Source organism: Aptenodytes patagonicus, chromosome 15, assembly GCF_965638725.1.
Source record: "Aptenodytes patagonicus chromosome 15, bAptPat1.pri.cur, whole genome shotgun sequence".
In the NCBI taxonomy this organism is placed as follows: domain Eukaryota; kingdom Metazoa; phylum Chordata; class Aves; order Sphenisciformes; family Spheniscidae; genus Aptenodytes; species Aptenodytes patagonicus.
The window spans coordinates 2930585-2945376 of NC_134963.1; the positions used below are offsets into that span (position 1 = coordinate 2930585).

Below are 14792 nucleotides of genomic sequence, written 5' to 3' on the forward strand. Positions count from 1 at the left end.
GAGTGCCAGTTTCCACCATTCACTATCCTGAACTGTCCTACAGGTGTGGATGAAAAGCAAGATGATGCTGCATAATCCTGTTTACCTACAAGCATCCCCACTGGCCAAGCACTTCATACAAAGCAGCTGAATATATTTCAAAGCTACATTTACTTCTACTTTAGGTTTCTAAATAGCCCCCTAATCATCCCTTTGAAGATAACTCAGAAAAATTAAATACATTTTGATGGCAAAATCTGGACATGATACAGTAACAAACACTGAATCCCTGCCTAAATAACTAAGAAAACATAAAGCAGTCGTCTTCTTTCCTTTTGAACTAGCAGCAAAGGAAGTCATGTCATGGTTCAAAAAGAGTTATAATAAAAAATGCAACACTTACATTTTTTCATAGAGGCACTTGCATCCAAGAATGGGTGATGGAAAAATTCATCTGAAATAAAAAAAAAAAAATCAAGAGCAATGACTCAGTGAAAGGAAATGACTGTAAGAAGTTTACAAAGCAGTTAAAGCATAGCAAGTTACACTATTTTACAGTGATTTTTCCATGCAATCTAGTCAACCATGGAAGTTGACTGACTGCAACTGCATATAGTAGTGGTCAAGAATGCAGACTGGGGACTGGATGCAGGACCTACTCACAAAAAAAGGATGGGAAGTTATTTGGATCCAGGGATTGCTATGTAAGAATGAAAAAACAAAAAAAGTGGCTCCTCTCCTACCAGCCACCTCTGCAAAATCAGCTGGGGGGGCAGAGAAGGGAAATCAGCTGGGCCAATTATATGAATGAAGAAAGGGAGGAAAAAAAAAAATCTTTGCCAAAAGCATGGCCAAAAGACATGAGGATTTGTACCTTGGGACTCACCACCAGTACTAATGGATCCTCCTTCCCCACAGGGCATTAAAGAACTTAGTAAGGTTTTGCTGCAAGCTACAACCCTGGGCTGCCGGGGAGAACACGCTAAATTAATTGTTAATGCTCCTCTGTCTTGCAACAGCTCTTACACTTGCAGGAACAGGAATCAGTTATTGAGAGCCAGATAGCGTGACTATGTCGAGACATGGCATGGCCATGTCTGTGCATGTGCATCAAAAGCTCCTATCAGCAAGAAGGGAGAAATCCTAAGGCGCAAAGTAGCACTAAAAGACAAAGGCCCTGGGTGATCAGGATGGCAAGTCACCCTAGTTGTAGGGATCCATGGGAGCTATATTTATCACACTGCACTGCCACTCATTCCACAGAAGAGGAATAATGGACAAAGGGACTTCCACTGAATGATCTTCCATCACACACAGACTCAAGCCCATCGTGCACTGAAGGCAGAAACGGATTTTCTAAAAGGCCACCACAGAACTACAGCCCAGAACTCCCTTCCTTTCACACCAGACACAACTGCTGCTTTCTTCACTCATTACAGGAGGATATTCTACAGATCCAGGCCAAGAAATGCTTCTGTCCTGGCTTGCTGGAGACGTTCTACACATTTGTCTGTCCTCACAAGTAGCCACCCCTCCTGACTCCTCCACCTCTGATCCACTGCAGCTCTACGCAGAGTCCTCTCCTATCACAATCAGCAAGTTAGCCTTTCAGGAGCCTTAGTCATGGATCAACACTGATTATGTGGCTAACTGCAGGCAGTTCAACTTGTTTTCCCAGCAGGGATTTCCTATTGCAACACCCAAGGTTTACAAACTTCTGCTTTCTGTAAACAGCTCCTCTTTGGCCAATGCTTTCCAGAAAGTAGCAACTGGCTTTTTGTCTGTCTGCTTTTTAAACTTAAACAATCCCTCTCTCCCCAGCCCCTCCTTGCCACTGCCATGCCAGGGTCCTGCAGTCAGAATGTACTGGTCTGGAGCTCAGCACAACAGAAGTGATGGAAATCTCTGGCAGGGAAAGCTGGAATCTCACAAATTAGATCTGCTGTGGATGGAGAACACCCCTATTCCTGCTGGGAGCTGCTCCGCTGCTGGAGTTTCCCGATTCTTCTTCAGCCTGCTCCTCTAGAGGGTACCATCCCTCAGCTGAGCTGATTTAACTGTGGGGGTGGAAATGATGATTTCTTCTTTCACTTTTACCTATCCCCCCTCCAAACTGCTTATTAGTTGTGCCTGCAAAGCAAAATTTAACAACCCTGCTTGTAATCATCAGCAGGAAACTTGCAACTTGAAACCCTCTTGGCTTTCCTCTAGATAATCTTGAGATTGAAAAGACCATCAGTTCCTGGTAGAAGAACAGCTGAGACACATGACAAGTAAATGAAGATTCAAGTTTATGTGTTGCTGTGGTGTGAATCAACTAAACTCTGGGGAGCTCCGCGGCAGGCACTGCGCATATCTCCAGGTGGACTACAGAGAGCCTCAGGGAACAAGGAGCAGCAGGACATCCTGCTCCTCTGGGGAGGGTGGCTCAGGAATCATCCCTGACCCAGCAGCACACATGAATCTTCACCGCAGGAGGGTAAAGAACAAAGGTGAGCAAGGGCACCAACCATCAGCCAAAGTAGACCTTTTATAAATAGTGTAGGTGAAGAGAGCAGCCTACGGTTAGTTTGCCAGTAGGAGGACAAAGCACGTGTCTACTGGAAGCCATCTAAGGTAAGGGGGAGATCTGCTTCAGACAGGATCTGGAGCTGTGGGACATTAACAGCTTGTGCACAGCTGGCCACAGACAGCAGCTGAAAACATGACAATAGCTGGGCACAGGGAAGTGCTCTCATTTCAGTATTGCTACTATTTTGGCAAGGGGCATCATCTGGAGGTCTCCTGAGCTGATACTCTAAGGAAAGGAGGAAGGGTCCTTTCAGGTGGTGTAGGTCAGAGAGTCTCTGAGCCCTCAGGAACATAGAGGAGCTGAAGACTGAGCACCAGCAGACAGCAGGGAAAGGAAAACAGTTGTGTCACAAGCAGGGAGGAAGCTCAGATGCTTTAGCAGAGTCAGAGAGGAGGCAGAGGTGGATGAGACCAAGAATACAACTGGATGCTGAGGAAGTATATTGGTCTAAATAAATCATGGTTCTGGTACTTGCTTTCCTCTCAACTGACAGGAGATATTAGAATACAGCATGGGATGCTACACAGCCATTGAGATCTTCCTTCTGTAAAGCACAAGGAATATCTCAAATATAGGCTTCTGTACAGAATATATTCACAAACCCTCCCTGAGAAACAATTACAACTTACAGGGCTGTGCCAATTTGTAGAGAAAAGGATCCCGCAGGTGATTAAGGGGAAGCAACAATCTTAATGCAGCAAGACATGCTGTAACTGTTGTCAAAGTGAAATCAAAGTACATTATCTCAAATTTCCAAGTGTTAGACACTGACTCACGCAGTCTACTCCCAAGAAGTACAAAAACAGCTTATAGGGGGGCTAAGATGGTTTACCAGACTCATTTTCTGACAGCAGGGAAACAGGAACCTCAAAGATATTTTCTTTTGAAATGCACAGCAGCATGATAGAAGAGGTAGAGATCCACAGCCCAGATAGATGATCTGCAGGGAATAATACTGAGAGGTGCTTATATCCAAGTCAGTCTGTCAGTAGCTTCAACAACTCCCCTTTTAAAAGGCTTGTTTTCTCACTTCAGCACCCTAGTAACCAGTAGTCCTTTACATTCAGCACTGGATAATTATGATCAGCCTTGGTTAATCCACATGCTTGCTTCAGCCAGGTGACACTGTCCCCAGAAAGGCTTTCCCGGTATCTCTAATCCAAAAGAATAACAGAGGCTGCAAAACAATTTCTCTTCATCAACTAGCATATGCTGCTCAGCAGGAAACAATCCACCTGAGCAGATAAGCAACAAAAAAAACCAACAGAAAACCAACTCCCAAAAGACAGAAATATCAAACCCCTTTTACCCCAAGCCTGACTAAAAAGCAACATCCTGAAAACACACAGCAGCACACTTTATTTTCAGGTAAAAAGATAATGTCTGTGCAAAAAGCAGAAAGCTCTCTGACTTGCTGTGATACTGCCCACCTGATACTTAAGACAAATCTGTGGGCTTTGGCCCCGCAGCCTTGTTTCAGGAAAACCACTTGAACAGGCTTGCCCAGCACCAAACCTTATTCAAACACAGAGGCTGAGGGGCAAGCTTACCCTTTCCACCAGCAGCACTGGCCCATGGAAGCAAAGCTGCTCCCTGCTGCTCTCCTCTGCACTCAGAGGAGACACACCACCAGGACCAACTTCCTTGGTGAGAGAGAGTATTCACATCCTGATTTTTACTTGAGACAGGTCTAGACTATCTTTGCCCAAGGGGAAGGGAGAAGTGGGGGGGAAGCATAAAAGACAACAGAGTTGCCTTTAGATGATCTGGTCTTTTCAGGGGCTCTAGGAAAGGTTCCACCTCTGCCTGCTTTCCTCTACGGCATGGCTTCACTAACGGTTCTTCAGACCTTTTGGCTCAGCTAGGCACATCTGGAAGAGATTGCCAAACCCAGAACTGCCTGGCACATAATTCCTTCTCAACTGAGAACAATCAAGACATCAAAAAAAAAAAAAAAGGAAATCTTCATGCCAGCCAAGTCAGGAGACTGAGACACAGGTCTACAGGGAGAGCCAAGAGACTGCCAGCTTGAGCCCTGATGAGAACCAAGGCATCCTTCCACAGAAACCTGGAGAAGGAGTGAAGGGTCTGCAGGCAGCTACGGTCTCCTAGCTTGGACCACTGCAGACCCTGAGAAAGCGAGGGTATTAACTGAATTGTTCATTAAATGGGTGCAGCTTGCAGCTTTGGGAAGGAACTATGACAGAGAAAGAGCATGGATGCACAAGATACACGTTTCACCTGGTAGCGTACTTAGCACAACAGAAGTTCAGAGAGATTATAAACGCAGAAGCCAGGAGAGGGGATGCAAGTAAGAAACATTTGCTGAAGGTGTGCCAAATCTCTGGGTTTACAAAACTGTACTAGAATCAGCACTGACCTTTCCAGCACATATACTAAAAAACCCAAGATTATACAGTCTTCCAGGCACAGGTGAAACCCAGGTGTCTGGATGCTTGTCCTAGCACCAGCCAGAAGCATGGAGGTTTGTACAATGCCATGGCACAGAAGACGACACAGACAGGCAGCAGAACTAAAACTGGAAGGAGATCTTACCAAAGTCCATGCGGTCCTTATGATTACGCTGCAAAAGGCCCAGCAGCAGCTGCCTCAGGTGGCTTGATGTCTCCCTTGGGATGCTAGGATTAAAAACAAGAGCAAAATAAGAGAGACTTGCAGTCTACTTAAACTGCTTTTACATATTCAGCAAGGCAACCTGCAAATGCAAACTCATTTTGTGTCTGCTGGGCTAGGAACATAAGACAAGCTCACTGGAGAGAGGCTGAACAGGAACATCTCTATTTGCATCTCCGTTTGGCTTTTACTCCCTATTGTCATTGTTAAGGCTACAGCTAATCTAGCTTTAGTGGCCTCTCCCACGAGCACCTGCAGATCCTTCCCTTCCACAGTGGTGCCAATGTCATCCCTCTGGTTCTCAGCTAAGTCCATTCGACATGCAGTATTTTGCACACGATAAATAAAATCTCTTCTACTTGCTCTACTGGGAATAAGGAGGCCATTAAAACGAAGCAGTTACCAAGGGGAAGCTTCCAATTAAGACATTGGTGGTGAAATGTATCACCAATTACTACCATTTTATTAAGGCATTCCTTTTCAATGCAGCTTATGTAAGACTAGCAAGTGACCTTTGTCTATTTGCTTCCTTGATATACAGCATTTATTAATTGAAGGCCACTAAGATGCGAGCAACTGCCACCCGAGCAAGCTAGAATTAGTGCAGCTATTACCGCACTTTCCAGTATAGCTAGGAAGAAAATACTCTTTTCAATGGCCATTGCAGCACAAAAGAGCTAGTAAATCATTGTGCTCTCCCTCACCCCACAAGCAGATGGGGGAGAGGCCAGGGCAGCTCTTCACAACCCCAGTAGATTGCAAGAAGCAGGGAATAAATGAACGGATTAAGGCAGGGAAAGCAGAGTTCAGCTCTTGCATAAGTGGATTCAGCTCTGCTGACTTTCCTCTGTAACCAGAAGCACCGTCAGGGGCTGTAGCAGCCAGGGCCTGCCCGCAGCCAGAGCAGAGCTCTCCAATTAAACGTAGGTGGCTCCAACTCCTTTCAGTATTGACTCTGTTTATCACGGCTGTGGCCAGCATGGCCCCCACTGTCTGCCAGGCTTTCCCCTCTCCCCATGCGTGGGTCAGCTGAGGTAATGGCATGTGTGCTCAGCACAGTAATTTTAACTGCACAGAGCTCAAGGCTGCTCAGTAGCACAGCACGTGGCTCGCTCGGGCAGGGCTCCACTTTGCTGGGCTGGCATCACTCACCGCCCTAAAGCCAAGCCCGACGGACGCTGGGAGAAACAACCCTTCCTGCACCATTTCCACCACCTCTACCCCTGCCACAGACAGGGTAAAAAAAAGAAGCTGGGACAAAAATACTGGGGGGAAAAGAGGTGCTAGCTAGCACTAACAGACTCTTGTTCAGTGAAACTAGATACGTGAGGCAAGGTGTGTATTTATAGGTTTCAGTACTACCCGGTTATTTTTCTGTGAAGCCCTAGGCCTCACTGGCACAGGAATTTGAGCCCAGTGATTCCTAGAACAGAGAACGATGGCAAGCATCCCTCATCCTTGTTTGCACTGGAAGAGCTGCTTTTCCACCCCTGACACTAGAATGGTTTCGTGCGCCTTCCCAGGCTGATAAGGGAAGAGGCCACTAGGACTCCAGAAGGGATGCAGTTAAACCAAGACTCAGTTTGAGCCAAGAAGAAACACCCTCTTGTCAAAAAAAGGTGTGCCTTAGAAGTACATTGCCTAACGGAATAACCCAAGATACCACTGCTAGCAGAGTCTCCTGAAAAATACATTAGTGCTAGAGACCTGCAGTCCTCCAGTGTTATCGTCATCATTTATTTATCCATGACACATAAAGCTCTCATCCAAAATGAGTCCACTTCCCAGCAATGACTTTAGCTTTTGTATGGTTTTAAAGCCAAGAAACAGGAAGGTCAAGTAGCAGACCTCAGATGTCACAACACAGACTGAAGTCGGTGCAAATAAACAGCCTGTTTGCCTCCTCTTACCTCTCACGTCCAAAATGTCAAGCTTTGCTACGCTACCCCACAGTATTATTTTCCAAGGCTGTCTTTTTAAACATAAAGTAACAAAACTGCCTCCTTCCCCCCATGATCTAGAATATACTCTGCCATGCAAATCAGCACAATGAGTGTTAGCTATTTAGATCAGCGCTATTAAAATTGTGAGGCCTTTGGGCCTTCTCCTACTGACATGGGCTCCCCACCTCAGAATGGCTTTCACCTGTCAGCACCAGCCCCGCAGGCAGAGACCGCTGGCGAGCATTTAATGAGCTTTTTCTGCCCCACCCCGTTCCCAAGTTCCCAAGCCAAAACACACCACTTTCCATGGTGATGCCAGGGAGGTGGGTGCCAGCCTGCCTAGCCCCAAGGAGAATGAAACCAAATCCTGGCACTGCTGCAGTCCGAGAAGGAGGTCTCTGGAGTGGTTTTGTGTTTCATCCTGTGTTGGCAGGGCTGGCGGAGGCAGTTTATTCATGTTTATTCAGGAAATAGCACAGATTGCGGCTCATGTTAAAGAGACAAACTGACTTTGGAAAGCAGGGAACCGGTATTTACACAAAGGCTGCTTCGAATCAGACTTCTACAGTGAAAAAAACCAATGGGCTTGGATCTAAATTTTGGAGGAATTTGGTAGTTAAAAAGCAGAGATGAGTGAAAATGGTAGAAGCAGAGCGCGTACCAAGGACTCACAACAAAGGAGAAGGACTAACCCCTACAAGGACAGACATGCTGTCCTCTTACAGCTGAGTTTCATTTCTCCCCTCACCTGCCTCCTACTGCACGCCCCACGAGCCAAAGCAACAGCAGGGCAGTGTGATCCACACAAGGAAGCTTATTAATTGTAGGGATTAATTTCTCTCTTACTAAGAGGGACTACCTCAAAGGTGAGCAGCCACGTTTTAGGCTGTGTAGGGGAAACAGAAGCTCTGCGTTCTGCTCACACAGACTTTGCCTCCAACTACGTGGCAGTGTGTTTGCTTTGAGTTGTTTTGTTTGGGTGTTTTACTCCATCACGCCCTCTGGTTCAATCCAGAAGAACATGCAGATGCCCCAAATTTACTCCTGGTAGCAATTTGCCCCTTCTCCCCTGATCAAAAAAGGAAGTACTTGAAGGGAAATTAAATGTATAGCGCAAGTCATTGATAAGAGCTCTAGCTTCTTGACAGTTCCTTCCGCTATCTCCTGGGGCTGTCTAAACTGATAAGGGGAAAAAAAAATAATCCACATACAGCAACTCAATGAACTTCCTGTGTATGTGGCTGCATTAGCAGCTCCGCCAAATGGAAACTAACTTTCTGGTTAAAAAACACCTTCCAATTTTTTGATGTATAAACTTGGAACTTCAGTCCTGTCTCTATACCAGGCTGAAGTTTTAAGAGCAGGCATGAGGTTCTGCTTTAAGAGCTCAGAGATCAAAAGGAAAGACCAGAGCAACAAAACCAAAATACACTGACAAATCACAGCACAGCTAGGTAACATACACCTCGGTGGGACGAAAGCAGTTATCTTCCTCTTGGAAACTGCAGTAGCGTCCATTTCCATCGAGGTTATATTTCCTCCTGTTAGCAGGATGGACACAAGCAGTTGCTGTCCTGACACGTGATAAATGGGAATGTCATCTGCAGTCAGGTATGGCAGGTTACAGGAGAGACTGCAGTTTGGCTGCTCGCATGATTCAAGAATGGCCATGATTTCTTCCCAAGACTGCCAGGAAGTCATATGTGGGGCAGGACCACTACCTGGCTCTTGAAATCACTAACGATCCTGAGTTTTTGCAATGTAGGAGAGAAGTATCATCTGCGGAAAGAGAGAACACCAACTCTGGCAATCCGCTGCTGTCTGACTTTCTCTGGGGCACAGCACTGCTGGTTTAAGGAGTGGGGGAAGGCAGGTGGCCAAGTATTTTACAGTCACCTCCCTGAGTGACAAGCCAGGAGCATGCGAAGACAGGTGTAAATACAGAGTAAACAAGTGCATACAAACAGTGACACTGGAAAAATGCTTACTTCGGCATCAGCATCTTGTTTTTCTCATAGAAGAGACGAAGATCCTGTGGGCTGCTGGCCTGTAGAGGAGAAAGAAAACCAGTGCATGAAGCAGCTGACAACGAAGGAAGGGGATTAGCATTTCTATTTCACAGTTACTCTGAAGAGCAGAAAGGCACTTTTCAATTGCTGAACCAGCACGATGAGAAGCTGCAGCTTGCTTTAGATTGAAAAGCCAGCACTGTGCCAGAGTGAAAATACAGTATTTCAGCCTGCTGCCTTTTTGTCCCTGACCTGGTTCTGTCCTGCTCTCCCCTTCCAAGGGCTGAGCTTCATTGCAGTGGGCTCTGATGCTCAGGTCTGAGCTGGCCTAACAGCCTCACCCAGGAGGCTACATAATTGCAGACATGAGGAGTCCCAATGATGAGTGGCAGCTCCCGCCAAGAACATGGATTAGTGCTGCAGGGCATTTAGAAGAGGGGCAGGGAGCCTGTTGATGGGCAAGGGATCTGTGAAGAGACCAGGAACATGGGGAAACAGCAACCAAACTAGGATTTTCTACTTTAATTCCAGGAAGCCAGAAGGTCTCAAGCCACAGCTCCTATTTGTGCAGTAATATACACAACTGCTGGGGATGTTGACGACAAGATCCCAAATTCTGAGAGATGGGATCAAAAAAAAAAAAAAAAGAGATTTATGGCTGAAGTTAAAAATAAAATCGCCAGTATAGAAGCACAGACACATAAAAATCTCCTAACGTCATTTCTCCATTTGTTTTTATGCAATGAATAATACAGGCCAGTAAATTAACCCTAGTGTCTCAAGCTTTTCTGCTTAGGCAAAGTCTCTTTATTAAAGGCAGAGGAGGCTGGCTGGCATGACACAGACATGAAAGCACATATAAACAGGGAAGGAAGATCAGAGAGATTCATCTGCAATCAATTATTGGTGCAGCAGTGTGTAGGAAAGTGTGAACAAGGAGGCAACAGACAGCTTCTCCTGATGTTCAGGGCAGCCTCAAAAAACCCTTGAGCCTTCCACCTACTTCCATTTCTAAATTAGAAGCATTTAAGGTCAATTAAGATGCTTAAAACAGCAAATCAGACAAGCCAATCTGCAGATGGCCATCAAAATACCACTAACACAGCATGGCTGGAAAAGCAGCCACATAAGATGCTGTTTCAACATCACCTACTCCCTCTGGCTGAAGATGAAAATTAAGGATAACTGAGAGCTCAGTACAAAACCTCAAGAGAAAGCAAAGGGAGAGTCTTAAAAGCTGCTAACATCAATAGACTCATGTAGTACCGATCAGGACAGTTTACCAACTCAAGCTTCACAGCTCTCCTATCAATTTGTACCAATAAGAGCTACTAGATTCCTAAAAGAAGGAAATAAGAAAGATTTCCTGGCTCTCCTTTCTGCAATAGCATATCCTTTGCTGTTCACAGACACAGCAGGGACCCAAACAGGAGGTGCAAAATACTTTCTTCACAAATCATTAAGATGAATGTTATTCAGCAAAGCACCTTGTTACACAGATGCCAAACTGCATCAAAATTTCCAATCACTGCCACCCAATTTGATTTGGTTCCGTAAAACTCCATTTTACACCCTTCCCCTTGCAGATCTTGCCCTGTAATTAGATTCTTAATGTTTGGCAAACTTTAATAAGGCAAGCATACACACTGCACCAAATGGCTTGGCCACAACGCTCTGCGTGATGAAAAAATATGCCTGACAGACATAATGTACAAGGAAGAACAGAACTCCACTGCAGGGAAGCGAAGTGCTTGCTCACATCAGAGAGATACAAGCCTTGGCTGTTTGCTCTGTTCATTTCCTGTCGCAACAACTCAATTGTTTCACAAATACAATGAAGCTCTGATCTGTTTCAAACACTGTTTTGTCAGAAATTTTCCTGGCAATAAAGACAGAGTATATTAAAAGCAGCACACATGCAAAGCCCAGCTCATTAGAGAGGGTTTCTACGCACTAGCTTGGATAGAAACAAAATCCTCAATAAAGTTCCTCTCCTCTTTTACAAATTAAAGAGATACCCCCTTAGGGACGTTGTTTCTCCACGTTCTGCTGTCTCAGTACCATTCCCACTTGTTCTGCAAGGACCATATCCAGGGTGTCAGGCCCCTACCAACCCAGACCACGCTTCCTCACGAGGGCTGTCCCCGAGAGCCCACAATTCAAGGCTGGCCTCTGATATAGGTAGCTGCCTGCTGGGGAATAGAGTCACTTTAGTGAGTGCCCAGCACAGACAGCTATGGATCACCATTAATTTGGTAAAAGCAACTGCATCTTCACGTAACTTCATTATTAATCAACCGAGTCACACATTTCTGCTCCTAGCAGCAGGCTCCCAATAACATGCCCACTGCTCTCCTGCTGTTAGCACCCATTTCATAAACCACTGGTACCTTCAGCCACTTTGCTCACCTCTTCTTTCAATAAATAGTGCTTCTGAAAATCATGGGAAAAAAAATGGAGAAATGTTTGTAAGACACTAAAAATGCCATTTGAATTCCTTCTTCTAGGAAGCTAAGGACTTAATTTGAAATCCACCTTCCAGGCAGATACACCCTACCCAAGAAAAATACTAGAAAAAGCACATTTTAGGCACCTAACAACTAGACCATTCAAGGTACACCGAGCCAGCTGCTACCTGTAGGACAGCATCCATCTGTCAGAAACAGGGATGGAGAATGGACAGCTCAGTTTTTCCCAAGAACAGGGGCCATATCAGCAGTCCAATTCATGCCCTTGTTCCCCCTCTCATGTTACTATGGAGCAGCTGCATTAGTGTAACTGGCTCTGTTTTTGTCTGTCCTTTCTATATATAAAGACAATTGGACAAATTCAATCCTGCCACTCTGTTACTTTGTCCTGAGCAGCAGTGGAAATATGTTGAGCCAACAAAGGCATTCAGTGTAACCCTGCCAAATCCCACTCGGTGCTGGCTGCCTGCAAGTGAATTGCACGCGAAAAGCACGCAGGGTGGTGTTTCCAGAAACACTCAGCACTGGATTTGTTGTGCTTGGGGAAAGGCTGGATGCAAAAGTCCAGCGCTCAGTCAGAAGCGGGCCAGAGACATTCACACCCACAGTGAAGAGCACTGTCTAGTCAACACTTCATAGCAGGTGTATGGTATCTGCTCTGTTCTTTGAATCCTTTCCTTTGGGATTCCTGGGGATTTGGAGGTGCAGAGAAGGGATTCAGATATGTTAGAAAAAAGAAAAAAAAGTAGTGATGTTTCTAGCTCAGTAGTTCTACGGAAAAGCTTGAAAACCTGCTGCAAATACCTTCTGCTTGTGCAGTCTTAACAGTTGATATTTTAAGACTCCCACAACTAAGTGGTTGGCATTCAGGGGATCCAACAAACAAACCAACCCACCCCCCTAAACCTTTTTCTTTAGCTGCTGTTCTCTCTACTCCCAACAGAGCAGGATCAGACCCAACAAACACCGGGCCAAAAGCCGATGGCTCACTGTCTACAGCAACAAGTCAATCACTGCGCCCAATTTCAGCAGAGTAATGTACCACTGCCAGGAATACCTGTCCCCATTGACACAGGACAGTCCAGAGGAACAGCTTTGGGAACAGAAGAACAGCCTGCCCAACAAATAAACCAGGAGTTCAAATTCTGGGTATAAAATCCTCCCTTCCCTAGTCCTCCTCAAGACCCATTTCACAACATAGCAGTTGTTGTAAGTGATACATAATCCTAGTACTTATGCAGGCAGAATTAACCCAGAAATAAAACAGTGGACTTGGTACACCAGGCTTAGAAATTAATTTTTCACCCAGCAGCTAGCTGGGATGAGAACATACGCAGGCAGGTTTAACTCCTTCAGAGCTGCCAGACCAGGCAGCAAAACTGGCATTACCTCTCTTGTCACTTCCCTGCTCCCCAGCTCACTCTCCCACAGACACAGCGCACCATGTCCGTAAAGCAGCTAGGAGAAGTTTCACGCAAAGGCTCAGACAGCAGACAACCAGGTTTCATGGTCCTCAGCAGGATCTGTTGTCCAAGTGGACCCACGCCACTGCCAGAGACAGCTCTGACACAAAGCGCCTGTGCCTGGCTGTGTGTCTGCTTACCAAGAGCTGCCCAGTTTTTAAAGGGGTCACACAACAGAAACCACCAGGAACATCAGTGAGATTCCTCCCCCACAAAAAAAGAAAAAAGGAAGAAAAAAAAAACAAAAAAGAGATTGTGGTAATTTAACTCTAATCATATTTAAAACATCATCTGACAAGGACTAGATTGTTTTTGGAAGATATTTTAGACCTCGTGTAAATCTTTTTCTTCTCTGCCTCCAGTTTTGCTTCTGGTTGTCACTTGTCTACACAGCCTACACCACCTCATGGCGGGCACTGGGTCCCAATCTTTTCAGCTCAGGTACGGACAAGAGAAAACCACTGTACTTTCAAGGCACTTCCCAGTACCAGTCAGCAAGACCGGGAAACGCACTGTTCAAGTCCTGTCCTCAGCAACAGAAATGAAGAGATGCAAGCGCAGACCACTTATTAGGCAAGGCAAATTAACAATTCCACATTAATACAGTGCTCAGCAAATCTGTTTATAGGGATTATGAATCCCATTAATCTCATCCCTATGGCAGTCTCACTGTTTTGTTTGTGGGCACGTTTAATACAAAAAGCTCCTTAAGACAGCTTCCCCAGCCATCCTACCAACTGTTCACATCTGAGCATGAGCAGCTTCTTTCTTGTCTGCGTGCAGGGAGGCAGGGAAGGGACAGGAATAGCTCTGGGAAGTTGCCTTGAGTGACCCAGCTACAGTTAATTTTAACTTTGAGACAGCTAGAAATCACATTCATGCACATACACACATCTCTGTCTTGATTTACAAGCACTTTCTGGATTGACAGCTGCCTCAGCTTTTCCACACATTTGATCTTTTCTCCATCTAACCCAGCCACCCGAAGCCCTATTTTATTTTTAGACAGCTCATTCCTCCTCACTACAGACAACACCGGAGTCCTTTTGGTTTGCATCCCCATGAAGGTGCCTAATTGGCTCATGCAGCAAACAGCTAGAGCACCCAAATGCAGCATGTTTCAGGCCACCATGCTCCAGATTCCCATGGGAATCTCAGCTAGACAAAGGTGAGGGGCTCTCCTTGCCAGTCTGGGAGGGAAGGCATTCTGAGGATTTAAGCCTGAAGAGGTTAACGTCAGAAATCCAGTTCGTGGCTGCCCTGTACAACTGAGTCTGCTGGTGGCACTATGTGGAATCAGCCTGTTATCTCCCCACCCATTTGTAGCTGTCCCTCCCAAAAGCACTCACTCCTATTCACGGTCTCCCCATCACCTCTGTCCACTACCCCTCTCTCCTCCTAAAAGCCCTGTAAACAATAGCTTCTCGCCTGCTCAGTGACCATCAGCAAATTCTTACAACACGGTCATGCCAACAAAGAAATAAAGCCAGTTAACCTTTAACTAGCTTTCCAACATCTGCCCTAGACAGGCTTCTTTCACCTGAAACTCCCAGCTAGGAGAAGGCAATTTGTGACACACAGGGTCAAAACAAATAGATGGTGCACAGAGAACCATCTGGGCTGAGCTCTCCTCTCTCCCTGATCAAACAAATCCACAGCTGCTACTGCCGTAACAAATGGGGCCTGGCATTTTGCTTCAAAATACAAACCCCAAAAGAGGAAAG

The 14792-nt window shown here is 45.7% G+C and overlaps 1 protein-coding gene across 3 annotated transcripts in view; it reads right to left on the reverse strand.

The window, feature by feature from the left end:
• Positions 1 to 14792, reverse strand: part of ULK1 (unc-51 like autophagy activating kinase 1) — an 83606-nt gene that overhangs the window by 37117 nt on the left and 31697 nt on the right. For all 3 annotated transcript variants that reach the window (XM_076353118.1, XM_076353117.1, XM_076353116.1), the window contains 3 exons: positions 9117 to 9175; positions 5108 to 5190; positions 383 to 433 (listed from right to left, as the gene is read on the reverse strand). In XM_076353118.1, the coding sequence (XP_076209233.1) occupies positions 383 to 433; positions 5108 to 5190; positions 9117 to 9175 (193 nt within the window). The remainder of the gene's footprint in view (positions 1 to 382; positions 434 to 5107; positions 5191 to 9116; positions 9176 to 14792) is intronic.